At 42.8% G+C, this 27,479-nt stretch overlaps 1 protein-coding gene across 1 annotated transcript in view; it reads left to right on the forward strand.

The window, feature by feature from the left end:
• The first annotated feature begins 906 nt into the window (after nucleotides 1–906).
• LOC126485035 (pikachurin-like) overlaps nucleotides 907–27,479 on the forward strand; it is a 779,910-nt gene continuing 753,337 nt past the window's right edge. Inside the window, exons 1-2 of the mRNA XM_050108640.1 lie at nucleotides 907–966; nucleotides 1,053–1,210. Of these exons, the coding sequence (XP_049964597.1) occupies nucleotides 907–966; nucleotides 1,053–1,210 (218 nt within the window). The remainder of the gene's footprint in view (nucleotides 967–1,052; nucleotides 1,211–27,479) is intronic.

The raw sequence follows: 27,479 nt of genomic DNA on the forward strand, positions 1-27,479 counted from the left end.
TGTAGGATAAACATCAACAGAGGTTTAACAATGGTAAGGGAATGTAGTCAAGTTATATCAGGAGGTGCTGAGGCTATTAGATTAGGAAACGTAACCTTAAGAGCAGTAGAGAAGTTTTGTCATTTCGGCAGTGCAAGTGTAGATTGCCGAAGTAGGGAGGCTAGAAAATGCCGGCTAGTTAATGTGAAAAAGAACTTGTTGACACCGAATATAAATTCAGATGTTGCTAAGTATTTTCCGAAGGCATTTTCCAGCAGTGAGACCTTGTGCGGAAGTGAAAAATGGACTACAAGTTGTTCAGACAAATATAGCAACTTTCGGTAATTGATACTACAGAACAATGTCGGTGATTAGATGGACAGAACGAGCAATTAATGTGGAGGTACTGAACCAAATTCAGGAAAAGTACAGAGATCGCTTGATACTACACATCGCGAAGTATGAAGAAATTGTCAGTTCAGTAATAGAGGAAGGCATGGCGGGTAAAAACTGTAAAGGGAAACCAAGAGGTAAATACAGGAAGCAGGTTCATATGAATGTAAGTTGCAGTAGTTATTCGGAGACGAAGAGGCGTGCACAGGATAGTGTGTAGAAGTTTATAAGGTTTTCTTCCGTTTTTACCATTAATATCGAAGAATCTGTGACGCGTTAAAGGTAAGGGGAGCAGCAAGTTATATTTATGGGCAGGGGAGCGACAGACAGTAAAAATGCGTGACATTTCCCCCTTTCGGGGAACCGAACAACGGATGCGCGGCAACCAGCAACACGCCAGCAACAAGTACAAAGCAACGTTTCCAATTACGGGCGTAAATAAGGTCTGGTTCGCCGACAGGCAGTGAGAATGATACTAATGCTCTCCGTACATAAGCAGCGGGCAATTCGCAAAGCTGTTGGGTCGCTCGCGCCATGGGCACGGGCGCCGCCGGACAGTCGAAGATCGCCTCGCGGACGAGTGGATGCAGCGGCGTGACGTCACCGAGCAGCCGGGCGTCTAACCGACAGTTCTTTCCGCAGCTGTGTACAGCTGACAGAGACGTCTGCGCGCAACACAGGCCCGCCAGGGGCTTTGTTTGCGCCTCACAAAAGCCGTCCCGCAGCAGCCGGTGGGCGGACGGTGGACAGACCGCGGCTACCAGCTGCCGTCCGCCTCCTCAGACCGCGGGCCGCCCACGCTGTGTTCGCGCAGAAAGGACGCACTTTTGCAAGGGACGTACTTTTGTTCTGGACTGACTGCGTGTCCACAGCCATTTCATTGCCTCTTGTTCCACTCGAAAACTTCCCCAAGTGCATCACTCGGCAATAAGAGTCATGAATTACCTGTTTGCCTCACGCGTTCGACATAAAAAATTACGCACGCCAAATGTCACATCAGTTATCACCCATATTCATATAACGAACACAGTACCGTTTCACAAACACACACACAAACACATACACTAAGTTTTTTAAATTTACCTAGGACAATGCTGTCCACTCTCATAAATTGAAAGAACTGTAATCAATTAAAAATCCAATCAATCGCCTCCGACCAAGGTTTTCCCGAGGCTTTCCTTGCTTCTGAGGCAAATGGAGGGACTGGGGATTCCATTCCGAATACTTTCAATCGAGGACTCACTTCTAGCTCGCCTACTATGGTATTTGGTTGAAAAGAAGCTGGTTCTGTGATCTGGCGGCGCACGCGCCTCGAATTTCGATGTTAGTACGTGTAGCTTGTCACAAAGACCATTACAGTTTCCCCGGCATTTAATTTGCATTGTAACGTAGATAATGGAGGGAAGTGTTAGTAAATGAAGTAGTATCATAACCAATCACTTCATTCATTTAAATGAAAAGAATTGTATTTTAATCAAATCATTTACACAAATTGAGATACATAGAAATGAGCTGCTATCAAAATAGTACAGATATTTGGTGGGATATTTTGTCGATACAGTCTTAGCACACAGCAGCAAAATTTTCAAGGCACTGTAATTTCTTGCATTATTTACAAACGTACCTGGTTTTTCTGTTTTTGCTTTCACAGTCCACACACCATCTTCGTGACCTCGTAGCTGATTCCAGTTCAGAATTTTTCACACCACAAAGCCCTCCATTTTTCTCAGTTAACTTTTTCGGCAAAATTTTTGACATATTGCTTTACTGAAGACAGCTCTCTCAAGAATTCTCTCCATCTGTTGTTAATTGAAGACATGCGCGGAAAAACCGGCTAACCCTCAAATGTAAAAATTCAGAGACAGGTGTTGCCATCTGTTTCGGGGTATGGGAACTATCAAAATTGTCATTGGTCTCACCACTAAGAGATATTTAGGGGTGAGAACAACGACTAGCCCGTTTTTCCGAGCATATCTTCAATTCTCATCTCTTCTACATAGTAAAAATATGCCATGATGTAACTACACTCCTGGAAATTGAAATAAGAACACCGTGAATTCATTGTCCCAGGAAGGGGAAACTTTATTGACACATTCCTGGGGTCAGATACATCACATGATCACACTGACAGAACCACAGGCACATAGACACAGACAACAGAGCATGCACAATGTCGGCACTAGTACAGTGTATATCCACCTTTCGCAGCAATGCAGGCTGCTATTCTCCCATGGAGACGATCGTAGAGATGCTGGATGTATTCCTGTGGAATGGCTTGCCATGCCATTTCCACCTGGCGCCTCAGTTGGACCAGCGTTCGTGCTGGACGTGCAGACCGCGTGAGACGACGCTTCATCCAGTCCCAAACATGCTCAATGGGGGACAGATCCGGAGATCTTGCTGGCCAGGGTAGTTGACTTACACCTTCTAGAGCACGTTGGGTGGCACGGGATACATGCGGACGTGCATTGTCCTGTTGGAACAGCAAGTTCCCTTGCCGGTCTAGGAATGGTAGAACGATGGGTTCGATGACGGTTTGGATATACCGTGCACTATTCAGTGTCCCCTCGACGATCACCAGTGGTGTACGGCCAGTGTACGAGATCTTTCCCCACACCATGATGCCGGGTGTTGGCCCTGTGTGCCTCGGTCGTATGCAGTCCTGATTGTGGCGCTCACCTGCACGGCGCCAAACACGCATACGACCATCATTGGCACCAAGGCAGAAGCGACTCTCATCGCTGAAGACGACACGTCTCCATTCGTCCCTTCATTCACGCCTGTCGCGACACCACTGGAGGCGGGCTGCACGATGTTGGGGCGTGAGCGGAAGACGGCCTAACGGTGTGCGGGACCGTAGCCCAGCTTCATGGAGACGGTTGCGAATGGTCCTCGCCGATACCCCAGGAGCAACAGTGTCCCTAATTTGCTAGGAAGTGGCGGTGCGGTCCCCTACGGCACTGCGTAGGATCCTACGGTCTTGGCGTGCATACGTGCGTCGCTGCGGTCCGGTCCCAGGTCGACGGGCACGTGCACCTTCCACCGACCACTGGCGACAACATCGATGTACTGTGGAGACCTCACGCCCCACGTGTTGAGCAATTCGGCGGTACGTCCACCCGGCCTCCCTCATGCCCACTATACGCCCTCGCTCAAAGTCCGTCAACTGCACATACGGTTCACGTCCACGCTGTCGCGGCATGCTACTAGTGTTAAAGACTGCGATGGAGCTCCGTATGCCACGGCAAACTGGCTGACACTGACGGCGGCGGTGCACAAATGCTGCGCAGCTAGCGCCATTCGACGGCCAACACCGCGGTTCCTGGTGTGTCCGCTGTGCCGTGCGTGTGATCATTGCTTGTACAGCCCTCTCGCAGTGTCCGGAGCAAGTATGGTGGGTCTGACACACCGGTGTCAATGTGTTCTTTTTTCCATTTCCAGGAGTGTATAATACTTACAAGATACTAAAACAAGGTAACAAGCCAGAAAACGCCTGTTCCGACACTAAACAAATCAAAACACTGCATACATGTGTACACGAGAATAACCTAAGCGCAGCTAACAATAAACTGACAACAGTGCACGTGGTTGATTCGTGATATCCTAGAATTATTTGTTGCAACTTAATCGGAAGTGCTATTGTCAAAATAACAGGTTTCAGCATACCAGACGACTCTCATTATGGTCACTGAAACGTACTGAGAAGACAGCTTCTCGCAATATAGGTTGACTCTTACATAAAAGACGACAGCAACCAGCCATTTTTTACAATGCTATTTATTTATTTAAACAGCGCCGTTGCCGATTTTGAACATTATAGTTCATCTTCAGACGCCTAATTTACGGTAAGATACATTTTACATTATGGTGCCGTTGAAAAATTCGCGTCATTACATTCTAGTGCTGACTGCTTGTGATCATGAAGCAACGAAAACTATATGATGCACTTTTTTATGTGTATGCATACACTCACACACCAAGTAGTTTCACCAGATGGAAGTATGTGTACAAAGATGGCGATGAACATAAACACAGTCACGGGTTCAAAATGACAGTTTTCGACAAAGTAGAATTATAATTCTTGGAAGTAACTGTCAGAGATTGTATTAAAGTGAAAACATCCTCCGTGGTCGCACCGATCACCTGCGTGTACTTATGACGTAAATCAGTATCGAATTCGCAATTTTCAGAAACTGTGTTAACTTTTGGCAGCCTTTTAGGGAAGCAGTGGCACGTGGAAGTGGTTACAAGTGTAGCGCAAACGCTAGTAGGAATTTCTATAGAACTTTCCACACGTTTTGAAAAATGTAATCCACGGACTGTGTGTGAGTTTGTTTCAGTACGTTCCTGGGATAAACTGGTATCCATGGCAACTCCAACTTCCATAAAGGGTTCCTGCAGCCGTCACTTCCACTTACGCTGCAACCCACATTGCATGAAAACAAATCCTATTCAATCCTATTTATTTTAACATTGTTTCTTGCGTTATTAGCAGTGAGTTTACAGTTAGTAGGTATACTATGTGACAGGAGAAGAAAATTAAATTAAATATCGGCGTGATAAATATCCTTTCGTCCGTGCTGCTCGTTTTTGAACAGCAACGAAAATATCACTCTTGAGACACCTTGATCATACAAGATGCATTTATTTTAGGTGCCCACACCTGGGATTTCATCTTTTCTCTTATACTTAACTGGCAATCATTCTCGAAGGTCTTAGTATTGAACGTACTGTAACAATAGCAATAATAATAAAATAAACGACCACTAGGGGCTTGGGTATACTGCTTTGTTTAAAGCAATTAACATCATTCTAATTTAAATTGTTTTTGTTGATCATTATACTAATTTTGGATTGAGATTAGCTATTGATTAGTGCGTTTGATCCGATGATTGTGTGCCGCCTTCTGATTAGTTCACCGTCAGACCCTTCAACCATTTTGCGTAATGAACTTACTCAGTAATCTTCGTGTTACATTGTTGCATAAACAATTTCTCCGTCACTCACTCTGATATGGCACTCTGACTACTTACATCCAAACTTTACATTTACGAATTTATCGTTGAAATGTGGGTTAGATTTGTCCTCTCAGTTTTGTTCTACCATTTTTACCTCACACTAATCGTAGAAGTGTTTTCACTTTCGTTCGAAACAGCATGTGTTTCACACGTTATCGTAACATAATTTCATGTGGACGTCATTCGAGTGAAGATGGCGGCGGCGGCTTAGGAATTCTAACGTTCACCTTATGCTTGCGATAAACTCATTTCATTTCGGAGACAACATTGCAGTCGTGTTTCTACACCTACGTCTGTACTTCATTGGCACCTTATAGCGTGTTGTGGAGGGTATTTCTGTACCACTCTCTGTTTGCCCCTTTCCCGTTCTCTTCAAGACGAAAGGCTGTCAATAAACCTTTCTATGTGTTCAAATTTCTTATCGTGGTAATATTGCGAGGCACTGTGCGAAGAGTTAACATGTTCGTTGACTCTGTCGGAATTTCACCAGTCAGCCTCTCCGTGACTCACGACGTGTCTCTCTTATAGTCTATCACTGGAATCTTTTGAGCATCTCCGCTTACTAATAAACGATCCCGTGACGAGATGCAGCGCTCTTCGCTGGATAACATTTCTCTTGTATTAATTTAAACCCGCAAGAGTCTAAGGCTGATCGATAGTATTAGAGAGTCAGTCATTCATATGTTTTGTAGACGACTTCCTTCATGGAAGAATTACATTTGCTTAAGGATCTTTTAGTGACTCTCAACCTGACCTGATCTATTCCTAGAGTCTTTTATTTAGGTTTCCAACCTAGGTATTTTGCTGTTTCTACTGCTTCCTGAGATTTATTGCCAAAGACGTAATCAACAGTATCGGATGTCTTGGCCTATTTATGCACTACACAATAGCATCAAAAGGCTTCAAATGGTTCTGAGCACTATGCAACTTAGCTTCTGAGGTCATCAGTCGCCTAGAACTTAGAACTAATTAAACCTAACTAACCCAAGGACATGACACACATCCATGCCCGATGCAGGATTCGAACCTGCGACCGAGTGGTCGCTCGGCTCCAGACTGTAGCTACTAGAACCGCACGGCCACTCCGGCCGGCCACAATAGCATCGTCTAGGAACAGCATAATGGAACTTATGACGTTATCGACTAGATCATTTACATAAATTCCAAACAGTAATGGCATAATAATAATCCATTGGGATTTCCCGTAGTTACTTTGCATCTGTCGATTTCGCCCTGGAAAAAAAAAAAAATTATCTGCCAGACACAAATCACGATCGAACCTCTGTAAGCTCGTATTTTATTCACTAAATAGCAGTGCGAAATGTATTGAATGCCTTCTGAAGGTCAAAAAAAGACGCTACCAACGTATGGTGCCTTTTGTCTGTGGCTTTCTCAGCTTCGAGGACAAAAAGAGCGAGCTATTTTTCCTAGGATATCTGTTTACTGACTCCTTGATGGTTTATATACACCAATTTTTTTTCTCCAGAAACGTCTCATAATATGTGAGCATGTGACACGTCCAATGATTCCACAACAGGCTGACAGCGATATGTGACGATAATTATGTGCACACGTGTGGGAATAGCCTGTGACTCTTTTTTCCAGTCACTTGTGACCACTCTTTATTTGAACGACTTACGATAAACTGTTGCTAGAAGGAGAACAAGATTTTTTTGCGTAAATTCTGTAGATTTTTCACAGGTTTCTCACCCACTACTGAGCGACTTTAGCTAAATTCCTACTCTGCATTCACTTACCACAATATCTGCCATTTTGGAGTTCGTACTATAATTGAAAGGAGGAAACATATGACGACATTCCACGGTAAAACAATGTACATTACAAAATAGCTAAGGCGCTGCTCCATACCAGTCGCAGATTTGCCTATGAAACTGCCACAGGGCAAGAAAAAATTGGTTTCTAACGCTTCATAAAATTTTTGACCACATTTATGAAAACTGTGTACATGTTATAAGGCCGCGTAAGTGACAGAGCACTAATTGTCTAGTGTTTGGTAATGAGAGCACTTAGCGACATTCAACAAACAACACACGTAATTTCAAACGTTTTCGAAACTTTTTCTCGTAGCCAAACAATGTAAAGGAAAAATAATATCACTTACTACATTTCTGCAGTTCATGGAGTAAAGCTCTACAACCAACTACGACATCATTTATTACTTCTTTACTATGCAATCGACACACAGTTCAGGTGGACTGAAGCCATCAACATTGAGATGCGGGAGAAACTAGCTTTTCTTCAGATGGAGCACTAGTTATCCATATTTTACTCGTCAAGTGTTTAATAATGAGGGCACTTAACGACTTCTAACAAACTTTAAAAATAACTGCAGTCCTTTTCTAAATCTTTTTATTACGATATGGTGAACAATCTGAAACTAACGAAACCCAAATTATTTAGGTTTTGCATTTTCAGTCATAAGTGCTTTACATGTTTAACGTAAAATATTTGACACCTTTAATCATATGTAAAGTAATCAGACGTCTAAAGCTGTTTTACCCATAGGAGCGTGATTCCTTAAATAATCGTTGGAGGCTGATGGGGAGGGGGCAGGGAACGAATATCTAATACAATATTTCAACCATTTGATTATTATTTCTGTTTTCTGTTTTGTCAATATAGTCACAGAGCGAGGTGGTTTAAATACTCCTACTAACTTTACAACTAATGAAACTTCTTAGTATTTTTAGAAAGACGAATGGCAAATTTAAATACATTGATGGGTTCTCAGATACCTCACATTATGCTCGTTTTGATTTCCTTCAGGCTTTATGTGTCGTCTAGACTTATATCTGTGATGAATTTCTGTTTACTTTCATATCAAGCTTCAAACAGAAGCTAATGAACCTCACTGGGTCTTTCACATCCTTAATAACATCAGCGTGTACTGACCTAAGCCGCATTGTACTATGCTTCTGAATTGTATTCATTTGCTGTAACTGTAATTGGTTTTACGTGGTCAGTAACTTCATCTTGACACATTGCACGCATTGAGTTCATCCCCTCTCGTGGTGACACTTGTATGATACTTGAAGCTGCTAAACGATACAAGAATGTTGCTTAGTTGTACTACATTTACATGACTATTTTGTATTTTCAAGAATAAATTAAGCTCTAGTCCTTTGAAATTTGTTTTCTTTTTAAATAATTAACTGTTGATTATTTCGATTATTTCTGTTATAATCTCTCAAATGGGCATATGCCACTGTCCGCGCCCGACAGAAGCTCAACTTCTGCCTTGTGTCTGTAGCAGCAGAGTAAGCCACTGGGCCGATGAGTCTGATGTTCCTTGCAAGGTATACGTGCCAAGGGCTCGAACGTTCTCAATTTTTAATTTTCGGCTTCAATATGTCTGTTCTAAGCTTTGACTATTGCTCTCTCGAGCTGTAGCTTTACATAAGTAACCTCCCTTGTTATGAAATTTTTCATCTTGGTTAATGTTTCTGCCAAACTAATTTTTCTCTGAAACTTCCTGCCAGATTAAAACTGTGTGCCCGACCGAGACTCGAACTCGGGACCTTCGAGTCTCGGTCGGTGCACACAGTTTTAATCTGCCAGGAAGTTTCATATTAGCGCACACTCCGCTGCAGAAGGAAAATCTCATTCTGGAAACATCCCCCAGGCTGTGGCAAAGCCATGTCTCCGCTATATCCTTTCTTTCAGGAGTGCTAGTTCTGCAAGGTTCGCAGGAGAGCTTCTGTAAAATTTGGAAGGTAGGAGGCGAGATACTGGCAGACGTAAAGCTGTGAGTACCGGGCGTGAGTCGTGCTTCGGTAGCTCAGATGGTTGAGCACTTGCCCGCGAAAGGCAAAGGTCCCGAGTTCGAGTCTCGGTCGGGCACACAGTTTTAATCTGCCAGGAAGTTTCATATCAGCGCACACTCCGCTGCAGAGTGAAAATCTCATTCTAACTTTTCTCTGTCGTATTTCATAGAGCTTTTAAACTGTCATTCTGGTAAAGACATCCTTAGAGGTGTAGAAACCTAGGTAAATGTATTAAACAATTAGTTGTGACCGGCTGGCTGTGTTATTTCTTCATTGAAAGTTAATACGGTTGCTGAAAGACAGCCATATTCAAAACTATATAATAATAATAGAAATAATAATAATAATAACAATTAGACTGATTTAAAAAGTGGGCAGCGGGTATCTCATACAACGTGCTACCAAGTGTGGGCCTAATCGTTGCACTACAGTGGTGAAAATTAACACTAGAGCAAACTGTTTACCATATTTCTGCAAACAAAGAATTTTTATACGGGCATGACTACTGCTAATCAATCACTCTACATACAATGGAACCTGGAAATATAACTTATAGCAGACTGCTCTTGCGTTGACCTAATCTTACACTACTGACAGTGATATACAGGTTCTGAAACTCTTTTGTGAAATGTCATAATGGAAATTAGTTTTGCAATATCATGATCCTTAGAAACCGAACACAAAAAATTACTTTACTATAGGACGATGACACCGCAGTAAACAACAGGCCAAGTCAGTGAAGTACAGTTAACATGGCGACACGCCTGTTCCTGCTAATGTGCTTAAGTTCATTCAGCTAACAGCGCCCCACGGGCGTTGTGCCCAACAGGGAAGCCTGCCTCGTGAGGATTAGCGTCAGCCGACCTAGCGGAGGACAATGCCGCCCTCCTCCAAGGGTACGCGGTGACCGTTGCGGCTTACACTCAGACGTCGCGCTGCTTCGATTCACCACTTTCAAGGCGACGCAAACTGTGTCCACGGCCGAATCCTGTTATAATCTCTACGCGTCGAGCAGATGTATCGTAGGCACCTTCAGACGGTACTTAAACCAGGGATCACTCGCGCTTGAGAAAAAATCTAACGTACACGTTTCTGGGGAAATATTTCAATTTATTTTACAGATGTTGAAGCGTTGATCTAGCAATGCTTCCTTTGATATATCTACTTGCAATCGACTGGATCAAATCACAATTAAAGCTTGGTTAGCTTTGTTTGAAGCAGTGCGCATGGTCAGATTTTTTCCTCACATGCGAGTTATTACAGAACAATGTCTTCTGTATTCCTGAAACTATGCCTTGCTTCTCTCTTAGTCTGCCTCTCTGCGCTAGTAAGATGAAACTGGATTAATTCCTCGAGGACGTATTGTTCGTGTATTACGTCTTTTGAAAGCAGAGGAGGTATTGTTATTGGGTTTTACGCATTGATTAAAGGAGTTGCATAACCAAGTACATGACGTGCTCTGTCAGATGCGAAAATATGTAAAATTGTACGTGAAAGTAGCCATTGTCAGATGGATTGCTATTAATTTGGCCACAGGAACCACTAGTCGACAACGCCCAAATAGAGGGCTTGTCTTCGAGTACCGACACATAATCTGAGCATGGAGAGATTGAGACCAGCAGCAGAGCAGTCTGACAGAGCTCCTGAAATTGCGTGTATGGTAACCCCTCCCTCTGCAAATCGCGATACATATCACGCAAGGGAAGGAAAGCGAAATTTTTCAGGAATAAACCCCCTTTACCAAGAACTACTCGTCAAAATCTTGTTATACAATTTCAGGGTGCATAAGGGAGAAACAAAAAATTGGGAAACAGTTATGGACTGTTGGAACCTGTTTTTTTTCAGACATTGTAAAAAATGGTTCAAATGGCTCTGAACACTATGGGACTTAACATCTGAGGCCATCAGTCCCTTAGAACTTAGAACTACTTAAACCTAACTAACCTAAGAACAGCACACACATCCATGCCTGAGGCAGGAGACGAACCTGCGACCGTAGCGGTCGCGCGGTGCCAGAGTGAAGCGCCTAGAATCGCTCGGCCACACCCGCCGGCCCGGACATTGTAACTGACGATACTGGAGAGTACTTAAACGAAGAATTATGAGACAGAATGCCAGCAGCTTATTCACAGAGTGCTCGAGACTGCCCGCAGAAAGATGGTGAAGAATTATCGGCTTTCCTTTGTGTTTTATACGTACGTCAAACAAGAGAAAAAGTAACAAGAACGTTGATCTGACTGAGTCTGGTAAAACGGAAGTCAAGTTTACCTTAGTTAGTCAAATATGTCGAAGCGCCGGAAGGAGAGATTTCATGAATGCAATGCAGAACTGTTTGTTACGATTGTATACGGAAATATTTTCAGTACAGCAGTACACATGTTTCCTTTAACGGTCATTCGTATTTATAATGTGTTGTTGATAATGAAGAAGAAATTTACTTGATACATGTAGCTTTGTATTCGGTCTACAGCTAAAAACGTTAAAGTTACCTTTGTAGAAAAAAAATCTAACATTGGAGTTATTGTGTGACATCAGTAGGCGCGAGCCATCGCGGGTTAAGTTTCCTGTCCTGTGAAGATTCTGTTCTGTTTCGTAATAGTTAAATGCCTCTGTCCTGAGACGAGGAGGCAATATCATATTTTCTGAACAGGACATTGCGGTCTCCAATCTTTCCGCTCAATTACATTTTTGCGGTGTAACAGTACCGAAGGACTGCCGTTGCCTGAAATAAGACTATTTACAACGTTATTTCATATGATTAATATGTTCTCTAACTAAAAATAGTATTAAGGTACCGAAAAATAATATCTTCTTGTAGCTATATGTAGATGTAAACACAACATGAGAAACCATATAGCAGCCTTGCTGTAGAATTTATTTGCAGTTGTAGTTGTCATGAGAATAATGTACAAGTACATTTTGTAGGAAACTTTACTACCCTTCCACCTTTTCATGAATTTAGAACCTGTGATAAAACGCAAAGTGCAGTGTCTAATGGCACTGCCAAAGACACAGAATTATTATTATTTTTGTTAAGATTGTTATTATTGTTATTTTAAATCTCTTTCAGATATCTGGATAGTGGCTGCAATCTAATTGGTGTACATTATCAATACAGAATTGTTGGAAAACACTGTATATGATAGTTAGGAACGTTCGTAAAGCTCTGTGGGAAGTCGTGCACAATGAGTACATAGCGAAATTCACAGGAAGTTGAAAAGCTTGCAAACTTCCCCAAATGATTAGCTGCCATGGATGTCAATCAAGTGAGAACAGTTAAATCACATTTCAGTCGCTGGCAGTTCTTCAACTACAAGAAATTCCATTCTGTTGTCCTGTTTGTGGTCGCAGATGCAAACTATTTGTTCCACTATGTGGAAGTTGTATCTGTGGTAGAGAAACTATTAGCACTGTCTTCGAAAACTGTAAACTGTATAAAATGCTAGAAAGTCGCCAAGCAAGCCTAGCAAAACGACAACCTCTATTAGAAACTACAGAACGTACTTACTCTACTGGGGGATGGAGTATTTGCTCTGTCTAATATTGTCATGAGTCTATACACCCCAACTTTCGTCTGTAACGTCTAAGACGTGCCAGAAGATGTGTCGAGAGCGCATTTGGAGGCTAACAAATAAATGGAGAATATTTCACAGACCTGTCAATTTTAAGCTGAACTCAATTGTTGGCATTACCTGATGTAGCTTTTCCTTCACATCTGCTGCCGTTCCAGAGATGGCTTTAGCTCTGAAAGCACTTTATGTTTACAGCGACTATATGATCTGAACATCAGCCTAACGAGGAAGATCATTTAACAATGTACATAGGGATCGTCAGGATAAGGTTAGAATAATTACTGCGCGCACAGAGGTATTCAAACGATCATTTTACCCGCGCTACTTGCATGAATGGAACAGAAAAAAACCCTAATAACTGGTACAGTGGAACGTACCCTCTGCCATGCATCTCAAGGTGGTTTGCAGAGTATAGATGTAGATTTAGGAGAAATGTTTTCACTGATTACCTTGAAGACAAAGCTGGAAAAGTACCAAGGCAAGACAAATGTATCTAAATCTGGACGGCAACCACTGCTGTGAACACTAAATCAGTTTATTGTCGAATGTGAAATACAGTTTATATCAGCATTAAAATGTGTGTAATTACGTATTTTTTTGGCTGCGTTGAACTGGCTGAGGTAACAAAATTTATTTTAAAGTGTTATTATTAACTGAAGCTTTGTCCATTCAGATAAAAGGGCTCCCGCCAGCGGGTAAAGCAATTGGTGCTATACAAGTTTTGAATGGCCACATCCTCGCAAATCGCCGCCTCTAGAACACAAACATGAAATTAATAATGTTACTTGCGTATATGATTTGCCTCCTCTGGTTTCGCAGCAAAACCCTCATAAAATTTTTCACACCTTGAAACCTAGCGGCTCTCATCCTATCCGGTAATGCTACTGCTTGCGACATGTAACCCATATTTCTGGGTATTTATTCAGCTCTTCAGTGAAAAATTCCGCATCGAAAACGGCTGCATCCGTTGCAGGCTGAAGGCAGCTACCGCTATGGTTGCGATCACTTGCGCACAGCAGAACATCAAATTATCAGAAAGTGCAAGGCCCATGCTACGATACGGAAACGGAGACAGACAGTAGCGCTCTTAGTGACCTGGTCGTGAACTTTGAATGTGAGTAAACAAGACGCCATGATCTGTATTATTCATTTATGAAGTGTAAGTACAGATGATAATATGTTTCATTTACACTATATGGGTGGGTTCTGATAGTCTGGTAGTAAAGTTTACTTAATTGTAAAACCTAATACTGCTATTTCGATCATGTGGCTGTCATCAAGTGAAAATTATGTTGCTGAATGCAACCTTTTTGTGTGTATTGCAATTTTTGAAGTGCATTTTAAATGTGTTGCTTGTATGCTGTTCAATTTTTGCTCTCATCCGTAATATTGGGTGGGGTAAATGATTCCATATTCGTTTGTTTGCTTTTTTTTCATGTGAAACACAAGCTGATTTCGTGGCATAGTATTCTGTGGAGTGATATCTGTTCGTTACTGGATACTCGATTTAAATGCACTGTAGGTATATTGCTCGTATTCTAGGATACTTTTGTTCCGATCCTTGTTTCGTACTCTAATATTTAATAGAGGCCACTGAAATTTTCATTGAGATCTGCTAAAATGCACTCCTTGTAGTATCTGTTAATAACGCGTGTAAACGTTTGAGTAACTGCCGTCGCCTTTTTAGCATTTAAAAGAAATAATTTTCTAGTCACCGAGACTACAAAGCATATTCATCTACACCTACATTTATACTCTGCTGGTCGCTTTGAAACGAACGGCACTCTGTAGCAAGGAATAATTCCATTCAAAGCAGGATTACATACTCATCCCGTGACAAGATGTAATAAACTTGAATACCATTATTGCCAAAACGTGCTAACACTGAGTTCTCTATTAGATGCGAAAATGTACGTAAAACGAATGTAAGCAAAACAAAGTCGAATAAAATCAGACATTCTTAACATGCATTTAAATCAGTGTTTGGGTTTTATTATGCAGTCCTTGTTCCTTAAAATTTGGAAAAGCGATTCACGATCAACTGAGTCGTAGGCCTTTCTACAATCTACAAATGTACATACAATATTGCTACTAGAAATCCTTCGGGTCCTGAGGATTAATTTTAAATTAGTAATTTGTTCCGGACAGGATCTTTTTGGTCTAACGCCCTCTTGGTATTCACCAATTTTAGGTTATAGCTGTTCTTGGGCTCTATTAAGTAAACATTACGGGAGAATTTTGATGTGACCGGGAGGAAAGAGAATCCTTGGTAATTATTAACATCGGTTCCATCTGTTTTTTTATGCAATAGATGAATCAGGCCGGTTTTCCAGTCCTCAGGTAGCTTCTGAATTTGCCAGATATGTCCTATTAGTTGAGTGATCTCTTTTATAGTGTTAGGCCAGCTGATTTTTGCAATTATACTGTCTTCTCCGGACGCTTTATTGATTTTAAGTCTCTTAATTTGCTTAGTTATTTCGATTTCTTCAGGTTTTTTATAGTTAGGGTTGGTGTAATTAGTTTTCTGTTGGTAGAATTTATTCGCTGGTTCTGGACAGTTTAATAGTTTTTCCAAATATATTAGAGAGTAGCGTATAATTTTCTTAGTTGTTAAGGACCAAACTACCATTTTCATTTTTGAAGCAAAGACTTTGTGGTTGGCAACAGGTTAGCTTTGTTTTGAATTATTCATAAGTGTTTCTTCTAACTTTCTTATGGAAGTCTTTTTCGATTTCTAATAGTTGGTCGTTTTCGTAGTTTTTTTCAGTCTGACAGATTAATGTAGATGTTACTTTTTTTACAGTGAGAAAGGTGTTGTACGTATTTTCAGTATTGTTACTATTCAATTTTTGAATGCCTCATGCCTAGACTTAACTGCTTTTCCACAGTCCGCGTTCCACCAAGGATGTTTTTGTTTCTTTCGAAGCGGAATTAGATTTTGTGCCGGTTTTATGAACTTTCCTTTCGGGCTTTGGTAAATGTTGGACTGTTTCTTGTTACGTTCGCTTGTTAGAGTTGGGATTATTCTGTCAGAGTCAAATTTTGGGATAACATTTTTATGTTTTGTATTAGCTACTTTCGTAACTTAGACATCTAAGATTTCTATGCAGTTATGCAGTTGGTGTATTAAATTGCTACGTGATCTATTTTTTTTTTTTTTTTTTTTTTGCTGTGCCCGCCAAGTTTTTCGCTTAGAACGGTTCTTTTCAAATGGGTTGACATGATGTTAAGGTTAAAGTTCTTGCGTGTTTCAACAAGTCTTTGGCCATTTCGGTTTGTCCATTAGTGCGCAGGGAATCCACGAACCGTATTTTCTAAAAAAATTTTCTCTTTACCTAATTGAGCATTAAAATCAGCCATTAAACTTTCAAGAAGGTTTGAGGGAGTTTGCGAGATGACGGTTTCTAGCGTTTCCGAAGCTTCATTAATTTCATCAAACTTTTTTTTCCCCATTGACTGGTATATGGGCCTTAATTGAAGTGTAGCTTTATTTGCGCATTTAAGAGAAACTGTCATTACTGTGTTATTAATGGTTTTACCACACTTATTGAATTTAAAATATTTTTGGGGACTGCAAAAGCAACTCCCAGATGTGTTTTATTAAGTATTCTTTCATCAGTTTTATTTTTAATGCAGGCCAGGGTGGCCGAGCGGTTCTAGGCGCTACAGTCTGGAACCACCCGACCGCTACGGTCGCAGGTTCGCATCCTGCCTCGGGCATGGATGTGTGCGATGTCCTTAGGTTAGTTAGGTTTAAGTAGTTCTAAGTTCTAGGGCACTGATGACCTTATATGTTAAGTCCCATAGTGCTCAGAGCCATTTGATTAGAAAGTTAAGTTCCATAGTGCTCAGAGCCATTAGAACCATTTGAACCTCAGACGTTAAGTCTCGTAGAGCTCAGAGCCATTTTTATTTTTAAAAAGACGATAATTTTGGAAATCCGTCGTGTAATTGTCCGTCAGTCGTGTTTCATGAAGTGCCTAAATTTCAATCTTCTTTTCTTGTAATGTATCTCCCAATTTATGCAGTTTACTTTGGTTGGAAAAGGGTTTGTATGTTAAGTGTTCCAAAGAATGTATTTGTTTTCGTTTTAAATTGGTTAGAGGATTCCGACTTTCTCTGTTGGATCACACTACATTTTAACCTGGCCGTCCCAGAATCCGAAAGACGAGCACCTGGGGTAATATAGTGACTATCAAAATGCTCCACAATGATTGTACATGGAACCAGGTGAGTTTGAGTAGACTCAATGAATGGACTCTAGAGTGTTAAGACTGAATGGGTTAGTTCGAGAATATAAATTTCAGCCGCACCACTGGTAAACAGGTGCTAACCACTTTGCCGCTTGCAACAAGACAGACGCAAAGTGGATTTGGTTTAGTTTTGAATTGGTCCTGGACTGCTTATCCTGTATTCGCAGCATCTCACCATATGTTATGGAACACTCACTGATGATAGTTTTGTTAATCAAACCAGCAGTCTAAAGAGATTGACGTGGCAGCTTTCGGTGTGTTTCCCAACATGTCTCTTTCAAAATGTAACAGCTGGGTGTGTAGCGTCATCGTTGGCAGCAAAGGGCGTGTAGAGAGAGAGCGCGGGGCAGATGCGCCGACCTTGCAAAGAGGTGAGCAGTGCGCAGCAGGCGGTCGCGCATGCCACAGCGGGGCCGGCCGCGGGCGAGGTCGCCTCTCGGACTGCACGTGTCCGCTGCCTACACGTGTCCCGGCCCGGGCGCGCCTAATCTGGCGCCCCCATCTCCGCCGGCAGGTGGCCGCTCCCGCCTTCTTTGTAGAGGCTGCGCTCCCGCTCCCTGCCACTGGAGGTTCTCCTCTCAGCGTCCTTCTCTGATCTCCACTTCCGACACAATTTTATTTAATGAGTAAGCCACAGGAGCTGTGTCAACTAACGTGATAATGTTCGTTTACCTCTCATATCACATTTCACGTTGACGTAACCAGCTTCGGCCAGCTGTTGGCGAGTTTCAGACTAGATTGTCGCACAGATGACTAAATGGTGGATATCGAAATAGACGACAGAGGGATAGAGAAACAAAAAGAAGAAAGGTCGCTGGACCTGATGGGATACCAGTTCGATTTTATACAGAGCACGCGAAGGAACTTGCCCTCCTTCTTGCAGCGGTGCAACGTAGGTCTCCAGAAGAGCGAAGAGTTCCAAAGGATTGGAAAAGGGCACAGGTCATCCCCGTTTTCAAGAAGGGACGACGAACAGATGTGCAGAACTATAGACCTATATCTCTAACGTCTATCAGTTGTAGAATTTTGGAACACGTGTTATGTTCGAGTATAATGACTTTTCTGGAGACTAGAAATCTACTCTGTAGGAATCAGTATGGGTTTCGAAAAAGACGATCGTGTGAAACCCAGCTCGCGCTATTCGTCCACGAGACTCAGAAGGCCATAGACACGGGTTCCCAGGTAGATGCCGCAAGGCGTTCGATACTGTTCCCCACAGTCGTTTAATGAACAAAGTAAGAGCATATGGGCTATCAGACCAATTCTGTGAATGGATTGAAGACTTCCTAGATAACAGAACGCAGCATGTTATTCTCAATACAGGGAAGTCTTCCGAAGTAAGAGTGATTTCAGGTGTGCCGCAGGGGAGTGTCGTAGGACCGTTGCTATTCAGAATATACATAAATGACCTCTTGGATAACATCGGAAGTTCACTAAGACTTTTTGCGGATGATGCTGTGGTATATCGAGAGGTTGTAACAATGGAAAATTGTATTGAAGTGCAGGAGGATCTGCAGCGGATTGACGCATGGTGCAGGGAATGGCAGTTGAATCTCAATGTGGACAAATATAATGTGCTGCGAATACACAGAAAGAAAGATGCTTCATCGTTTAACTACAATATAGCAGGTCAGCAACTGGAAGCAGTTAATTCCGTGAATTATCTGGGAGTAGGTATTAGGAGTGATTTAAAATGGAGTGATCATATAAATTTGATCGTCGGTAAAGCGGATGCCAGACTGAGATTCATTGGAAGAATCCTAAGGAAATGCAATCTGAAAACAAAGGAAGTAGGTTGTTACAGTACACTTGTTCGCCCACTGCTTTAATATTGCTCACCAATGTGGGATCCGCACCAGATAGGATTGATAGAAGAGATAGACAAGATCCAACGGAGAGCAGAGCGCTTCGTTACAGGATCATTTAGTAATCGCGGAAGCGTAACCGAGATGATAGATAAACTCCAGTGGAAGACTCTGCAGGAGAGGTGCTCAGTAGCTCAGTACGGGCATTTGTTGAAGTTTCGAGACCATACCTTCACCGAGGAGTCAAGCAGTATATTGCTCCCTCCTACGTATATCTCGCGAAGAGACCATGAAGATAAAATCAGAGAGATTAGAGCCCACACAGAGGCCTACCGACAATCTTTCTTTCCACGAACAATACGAGACTGGAATAGAAGGGAGAACCGATAGAGGTCCTCAAAGTACCCTCCGCCACACACCGTCAGGTGGCTTGCAGTGTATGGATATAGATGTAGATGTAGATGTAGAGCTCACATGCTGCCAGGGGTTTCCGTTGCTTTGTCAAGATAACTGCGTATTGTTGATATGCAGTAAACTCCGCTTATGGCCTGTGGCTTTAGTCTGAAGCTGACCATTGGCTCGCAGAAAGAGTTTAGGCCATAGTGATACGCTAATTTTGTTGTCGTGTCATAGAATGTATACAAATACACTGAAGCGCCAAAGAAACTGGTATAGGCATGTGTATTCAAATACAGAGATATCTAAACAGACACAACACGGCGCTGTGGCTCCAAACGCATGTATAAAACATCAAGTGTCTGGCGCAGTTCTTACATCGATTACAGCTGCTGCAGTGGCAGGTTTATCCAGATTTAAGTTATTTTCAGCGTGGTGTTACAGCAGGTGCACGAACGATGGGACACGGCATGACCGAGGTATCGATATTGTTAACAGTTCTCCATTATTGCCTCAACTTTTGGATTCATTATCAGCTAAGTGTAACAGACATGGAGCGGATATACGCATGTGCCGCAACGGTCGCAACACGTCACTATGGACTACACGAAAGCGCGTCTTTGAAACACAGGCGACCTAGCTCTCTCAAAATCGTGTTGAATCGACTTAGAAACTTATATCAGAAGAAGACTGCGTGCCAGTTTTGCTGCAAGCATCGTTCATTTGGCATAGCGACCATCAGAATATTAAGAGCGATAGATTAGGGAATGTACAGAAGCATATGGACAGTCGTGTTTCTCTCATTGAATACACGAACGTAATAGGACAGAAAATCGATGATATCAGTACAATTCCACTGTACATTGGTTCGCAGAGTATACATGTAGATGTAAACACGCGTTATGTTAAAAGGAAAGCCTCAGAGTTCGAAATACTTATGATTCCAATAAGCATAGAAGGTACCAGGTGACAGTCTGTTCGGCAATTTTTTCTCATTTTCATCGATTTCATGATGCTACTGATATGGTTTTACACTTTCGCCGGTCAGTACAATTGTTAACATACACTGAAGCGGCAAAGGAACTGGTACAGGCATGCGTATTCAAAATCAGAGATATGTAAACAGGCAGAATAGGGCGTTGAGGTCGGCAACGCCTATATAAGACAACAAGTGTTTGACAAAGTTGTCAGATCGGGTACTGCTACTACAATGGTAGCTTATCAAGATTCAAATGTTTGAACGTGATGTTATATAGTACGCGCAAGATGGGATACTGCATCTCCGAGGTAGCGAAGAAGTGGGGACTTTCCCGCCTGGGCCCGTCAACACCGACATAGGACTGTTGCTGTCTGGAAACACGTTGCCTGGTCGGACGAGCTTCGTTTCAAGTTGTATCGAGAGGATGGACGCGATCAGGTATGGAGACAACATGAACCAATGGACCTTGCATGTCAGCAGGGGACTGGAGGCTCTGTAATGTTATGGGGCGTGAGCAGTTGGAGTGATATGGTACCCCTGACACGTCTAGATACGACTCTGACAGGTGACACGTACGTAAGTATCCTGTCTGATCACCTCCATCCATTCATGTCCATCGGGCATTCCGACGGAGTTTGGAAATTCCCGCAGGATAGTGCGACACCCCACACCTCCATAAGTGCTACAGAGTGGCTCCAGGAACGCACTTCTGAGTTTAAACACTTCCGCTGGTCACTAAACTCCCCAGACATTATTATTGAGTATATCTGGGACTCCTTGCAACGTGCTGTTCAGATGAGATCTCCACCACCTCGTACTCGTACGGATTTATGGGCAGTCCTGCAGGATGCATGGTGTCGATTCCCTCCAGCAAGACTTCAGACACTAGTCTAGTGCATGCTACGTCGAGTTAAGGCACTTCTGCGTGCTCTCGGTGGCCCTAAACGATAGTAGGCAGGTGTGCCTGTTTCTTTGGCTCTTCACATGTATAGAGGATTCGGGATGTTTCATGGAGAAACCCAACGAAGAAACTTACACAAAGCGACTTCCTAATCAGCTTTGATATCGGTTCTTGGTTTACGTAAGCGCCACTCAACGAATTTCTTTAGCATAGCGTTTCTATTTTCTTGCAGGATATCACCGAGATACTGTATGTGGCACGAGATGGAAAACCTACAGTGCGGCCTAAGGGGCAATGGGTAATGCACCATTTGCATAAGAAGTGTAGGGGAACCTACGAGGGTGTGCTGAAAAGTATTGTTGCACAGTTTTTTATTCTCTTAATATCGGATGAGATATTGCACGTCATACATATTACTCCCTTCCTCTAGAGGGATCCGACTTGTAGTGTGTAAGATGACGGTGTGTATTACAGGGTGACAGTTATTGAACTGTATGGAAGAAACGTTAATTAGTTGCAAGCTACGACGTGCACACTCTTTATTCAGTATGTGAACTTCACTACAGATATTCGGATTTATATTATGACTTGTTCGATATGCTTGCCATCATTGGCGACGATGTGGCACAGACCAAAAGCGAAATTCTGCATGACCGGTGTCGGAACATCGATGCTGTCGAGGACCTCCAGAAAAATTGTCTTCAGCTCAGCAATAGTTCTGGGGTTATTGCTACACACCTTGTCTTTCATATAGCCACGTAAAAAGGAGTCACACGTGTTTAGATAATCATCTTCCAAAACCCTCAAGTACCGTTCGGTAGTCACCGTGCCAGCAAGAAATATCGCACCGACTATTCCGTAGCTGGACATTCTACACAACACAGTTACCCCCTGAATGTGAAGAGACTTCTCGTTCGCGAAATGCGGATTCTGAGTCCTCCAAATGCGCCACTTTTGGTTATTGGCGGACCCATCCTTATGACAGTGGGCTTCGTCGCTAAACCAAACCATACAGCTCATACTACGTAATTCCCACCGTGCCAGAGGCCAACCGTGCAGTTTGAACGTCCTAACGCAAATTGTTAAGAAGTTATGATGGTTTTAATTTGTATAGTTCAGTAATTGTAACCATGTATGAAGGCGTGTGAGAAAATGTGTGCTGTAATTGAGTTTCATACCGGAGAAGAGTTAGTGCATACATGGAGCACCTCTTCTTCTGCATGAGAGGGCCAGGCCAGACACGAGTGCTTGGGAATCTACTACAATCGACGGCTCGGCTTCACTGTCCTCGATCATCCTCCACATTGTCCCGATTTGCCCCATTCGATTTTCATCTGTTTCCAAAATTTAAAGAACACCTTCGAGGAATTCGCTTCGATAGTGATGAATCGGTGCAAGCAGAGGTGATGTTGTGTTCCGTCAGCAAAACCAAACGTTGTACAGTGATGGTATTAACACACTTGTCTCTCGTTGAGAGAAATGTGGTCTTCTCCTGAGTGACTAAGTTGAGAAATAAATAATCAGACATGAAGAATAAAGACGCAGAATGTCAATAAAACTTGTTAAATTTAAAATGCTTTAAGAGTTTCCAGTACAAATTGCTGAGATACTGCTTTTTAGCACTCGTATGTAAGACGCGACGAAGTGACACGTCGGTAGAGAAAACGTCGGGTACAATGCCATGGGTCGCATGCTGCGCATACTTGCCGTAAACGCTCTCTATAAACCGACAAGATCATTGTCGGGAAGTCACCGCATAACGTGTGGTTGTGGAGAAGACTACGCCCTACATTGCAATAATTGGACGATCCGTCAGCACAAGTATCATAGACCATAAAAGATATTTTACGTTGGTACAGGTCGAGAAATCGGCCATGGCGGAGATGGCGCTGTATAAGACTGACGAGATAACAATATTCACGGACAGACACGTTCTGGCAGCAGAGGAGTGTTACCAATCCCGTTTGTTCAGAGAAACCATAGAGCTTCCAGACAGGACAGTAGTTCTAACACAAGAAAAAATGGCTTTAAGTAAACGGGTCCTGAAATGCGGTACTGGAGCAAACGATCTTCGTAGGTAAGGTAACAAGTGGAAAACCAAAGCGCTTATAAGCAAGACAGTGTTCTCAGACGACGGCCGCGAGCTTGACTCCAGTTTGTCACCAGCAATGGAGGGTGAATCTTCACTGTGCTAGCCACTCATGCTGAAAGAAAGTCAGATTAATCGTTAAGAAAACATCTCCGAAGATCACGAGACAAAAGCCAACAGGCAATACGTGTCCCAGTATGTCTGCGAAGCGCTACGTCGCGTAATATTTTGCCTCGCGCGCCGCACGTCGCTAAGAATTCGTGGATTCTCACGGCTGCTGGAAGTGACAGTACGCGCGACGCTAGAAATCTCTGAGAACGACTACGTACGCGGCTTTTAGATGTAAGTTTCTCTTCTTTTGTAATGCTAGTCTTGTTTTCCGATTACTTGTTAGCTTCGCATACCACCTCAGTATACCTTAGAAAAGTTGACGGTTGAGAGAGAGGTTTTTACTGGAGCGAATTGAGAGGAGCGTTCGGCCGCCGCGTTCCTCCGCAGTGCGTCGGTGCGTCCGCGGCCGGCCCTGGTGCACGTGCGGTAATCGAGGGGCCGCGCGGTCCACGTGTGGCCCACGTGGCCGTCCAGAGCCTAACGAGCAGGGTCGCCGTTAATTACACGCGCCTCCCACGGGTCCGCGTCGCGTTTATCACGACTGCTCTGCCAAAGACGCCACGGCCCTCAAAGGAAACACCGTCGCCATCCATGTTCTCATCTCCATAGCCCTAGCGCATTTCAACCTCTGCGGATGGAACTTTAAAACGTACACGAGTGCCTCGAATCTGAAACTGAATTCGTGTGCACGTCAAGGTAGTGGAATAGGACCTTAACTGTTCACCATGTAAAGGAGAGAGGAAAAAATTTCACAAGACTACAGACCGGGCGAAATTTTCTCACGAAATAAGCATCAAACGAAAAAACTACAAAGAACGAAACCTGTCTAGCTTGAAGGGGGAAACCAGATGGCGTTATGGTTGGCCCGCTAGATGGCGCTGCCATAGGTCAAACGGATATCAACTGCGTTTTTTAAATTATGGACCCCCATTTTTTATTACATATTCGTGTAGTACGTTAAGAAATATGAATGTTTTAGTTGGACCACTTTTTTCGCTTTATGACAGATGGCGCTGTAATAGTCACAAACATATGGCTCACAATTTTAGACGAACACTTGTAACAGGTACGTTTCTTAAATTGAAATACAGAACGTAGGCACGTTTGAACATTATATTTCGGTTGTTCCAGTGAGATGCATGTATCTTTGTGAACTTATGATTTCTGTGAACGCATGCTGTTACAGCGTGATTACCTCTAAATACGACATTAATACAATAAATGCTCAAAATGATGTCCGTCAACCTCAATGAATTTTGCAATACGTGTAACGACATTCCTCTCAACAGCGAGTAGTTCGCCTTCCGTAATGTTCGCACGTGCATTGACAATACGCTGACGAGTGTTGTCAGGCGATGTCGGTAGATGACGATAGCAAATATCCTTCAACTTTCACCACAGAAAGAAATCCGGGGACGTCAGATTCGGTGAACGTGCGGGCCATGGTATGGTGCCTCGACGACCAATCCACCTGTCATGAAATATGCTATTCAATACGGCTTCAACCGCATTACGTAGGAAATCAGCATACATTGCACCATTTAGATTGCCATCGATAAAATGGGGGCCAATTATCCTGCCTCCCGTAATGCCGCACCATACATTAACCCGCCAAGGTCGCTGATGTTCCACTTGTCGCAGCCATCCTGAATTTTCCGTTGCCCAGTAGTGCATATTATGCCGGTTTACGTTACCGCTGTTAGTGAATGACGCTCCGTCGCTAAATAGAACGCGTGCAAAAAATTTATCATTGTCCCGTAACTTCTATTGTGCCCAGTGGCAGAACTGAACATGACGTTCATAGTCGTCGCCATGCAATTCCTGATGTATAGAAGTATGGTACGGGTGCAATCGATGTTGATATAGCACTCTTAATACCGACGTTTTTGAGATTCCCGATTGTCGCGCAATTTGTCTGCTACTGATGTGCGGATTAGCCGCGACAGCAGCTAAAACACCTACTTGGGCATCATCATTTGTTGCAGGTCGTGTTTGACGTTTCGCATGTGGCTGAACACTTCCTGTTTCCTTAAATAACGTAACTATCCGGCGAACGGTCCGCACACTTGGATGATGTCGTCCAGGATACCGATCAGCATACATAGCACATGTCCGTTGGGCATTCTAACCACAATAGCCATACATCAACACGATATCGACATTTTCCGCAATTGGTAAACGGTCCATTTTGACACGGGTAATGTATCACGAAGCAAATACCGTCCGCACTGTAGGAATGTTTGTGACTATTACAGTTCCACCTATCACAAAGCGAAAAAAGTGGTCCAACCAAAACATTCATATTTCTTTACATACTACACGAATATGTAATAAAAAATGGGGGTTCGTATTTAAAAAAACGCAGTTGATATCCGTTTGAGCTATGACAACGCCATCTAGCGGGCCAACCATAGCGCCATTTGGTTTCCCCCTTCAAGCTAAAAAAGTTTCTTCTTTGTAGTTTTTCCGTTTGACGCTTATTTCGTGAGATATTTGGCCCGGTCACTATCAATGGACCACCCTGTATATCTTCTACAACAATGAAGACAGAAACATGGGGTGAATCGTAAATCAAACACCGAAACTAGCATTTTTACTCTTGTTGTGAGCTGTTGGTTCTTGTTCTTATCGGTAGGTGTTTCACGATGCAGCCATCTCGATCGTCCTCTACCCAATGGTCGTCCACTGGAAATGGCGATGACATTGCATCGTCCAAACAGACTACTGAATAACTTCGCAGGATCGAATAACTGTCATCGCCTGCAGGTATTACTCACCACAGCTCCATCTACTGCCATGGAAGTTATTCCGTGATGTCCTAACACACGTCCCACCGTCCTGTCCCTCCTTCTTGTCAATGTTCTCCACATATTCCTGTCCCCGCCGATCTCTTATTTTCTCAGTCCACCCATGTTTCAACATCCTTGTATAGAACCACCTCTCAAACTTTCGAGTCTGTTCTCTCCTAGTTTTCCGACGGTTAGTCTTTTCACTGCCACACAATACTGTGCTCCAAACTTTCATTGTCAGAAGTTTCTTCCTCAAAATAAGGCTGATGTTTGATACTAGTGGACTTATTGTGGACGGGATTGCTGTCTTCATCTGTGTGTATCCTGATGTTAACGGTCCTCCTTATTTCGTCCATCACGTATTTTGCTTCGAAAGTGCAGAATACCTTCATATCGTCTACTTAGTGGTCCTCGATTTTTATGTTAAGTTTATGGGTAATCTCAGTTTTGCTCCACCTCATAACTTTCGTCTTCCTTCAGTTTACTCTCAGTCGGTATTCTGTACTCATTAGAATGCTCATCATACCGTTTGACACGTGCCGTAATTCCTCTTTACTTTCATTGAAGATAGTAATGTCATCAGCAGTTTTATCATTTTTTGTTAAGTTTATGGGTAATCTCAGTTTTGCTCCACCTCATAACTTTCGTCTTCCTTCAGTTTACTCTCAGTCGGTATTCTGTACTCATTAGAATGCTCATCATACCGTTTGACACGTGCCGTAATTCCTCTTTACTTTCATTGAAGATAGTAATGTCATCAGCAGTTTTATCATTTTTTGTTAAGTTTATGGGTAATCTCAGTTTTGCTCCACCTCATAACTTTCGTCTTCCTTCAGTTTACTCTCAGTCGGTATTCTGTACTCATTAGAATGCTCATCATACCGTTTGACACGTGCCGTAATTCCTCTTTACTTTCATTGAAGATAGTAATGTCATCCTACTCTTGAAACTTTCTTTAATCTGCCTCATAGGTTCTTCGATGAATAGACTGAACTGTATTGGCTAATGGCTACACCTCTGTAACACCCTCTTTAATTCGAGTACTTAGTTCTTTGTCTTCCAATCATATAGTTCCATCTTGGTTATTGTGAATATTGTGTATTACCCGTCTTCCTCCTATTTTTCTGAGGGCAGCGAATATCTTGCAGCATTTTGCATTGTCGAACACATTTTATTGGTCGCAGAATCCTGTGAACGTGTCTTGACTTTTCTTAGATTTCGTTTCCATTGTCAATCGCAACGCCAGAGCTCCTCTATAGTGCCTTTACACTTCGTAAAGCCAAACCCATCGTCATCTAACATACCCCTATCTACATTATTGTGGTGAGTAACTTTGATGCATGAGGTGTTACTGATAGTATCATACTTGGTCGCCCTTACCTGCCGTGGCTGTCTTCGGGGTTATGTGG

This window comes from Schistocerca serialis, chromosome 6, assembly GCF_023864345.2.
Source record: "Schistocerca serialis cubense isolate TAMUIC-IGC-003099 chromosome 6, iqSchSeri2.2, whole genome shotgun sequence".
NCBI lineage: Eukaryota > Metazoa > Arthropoda > Insecta > Orthoptera > Acrididae > Schistocerca > Schistocerca serialis.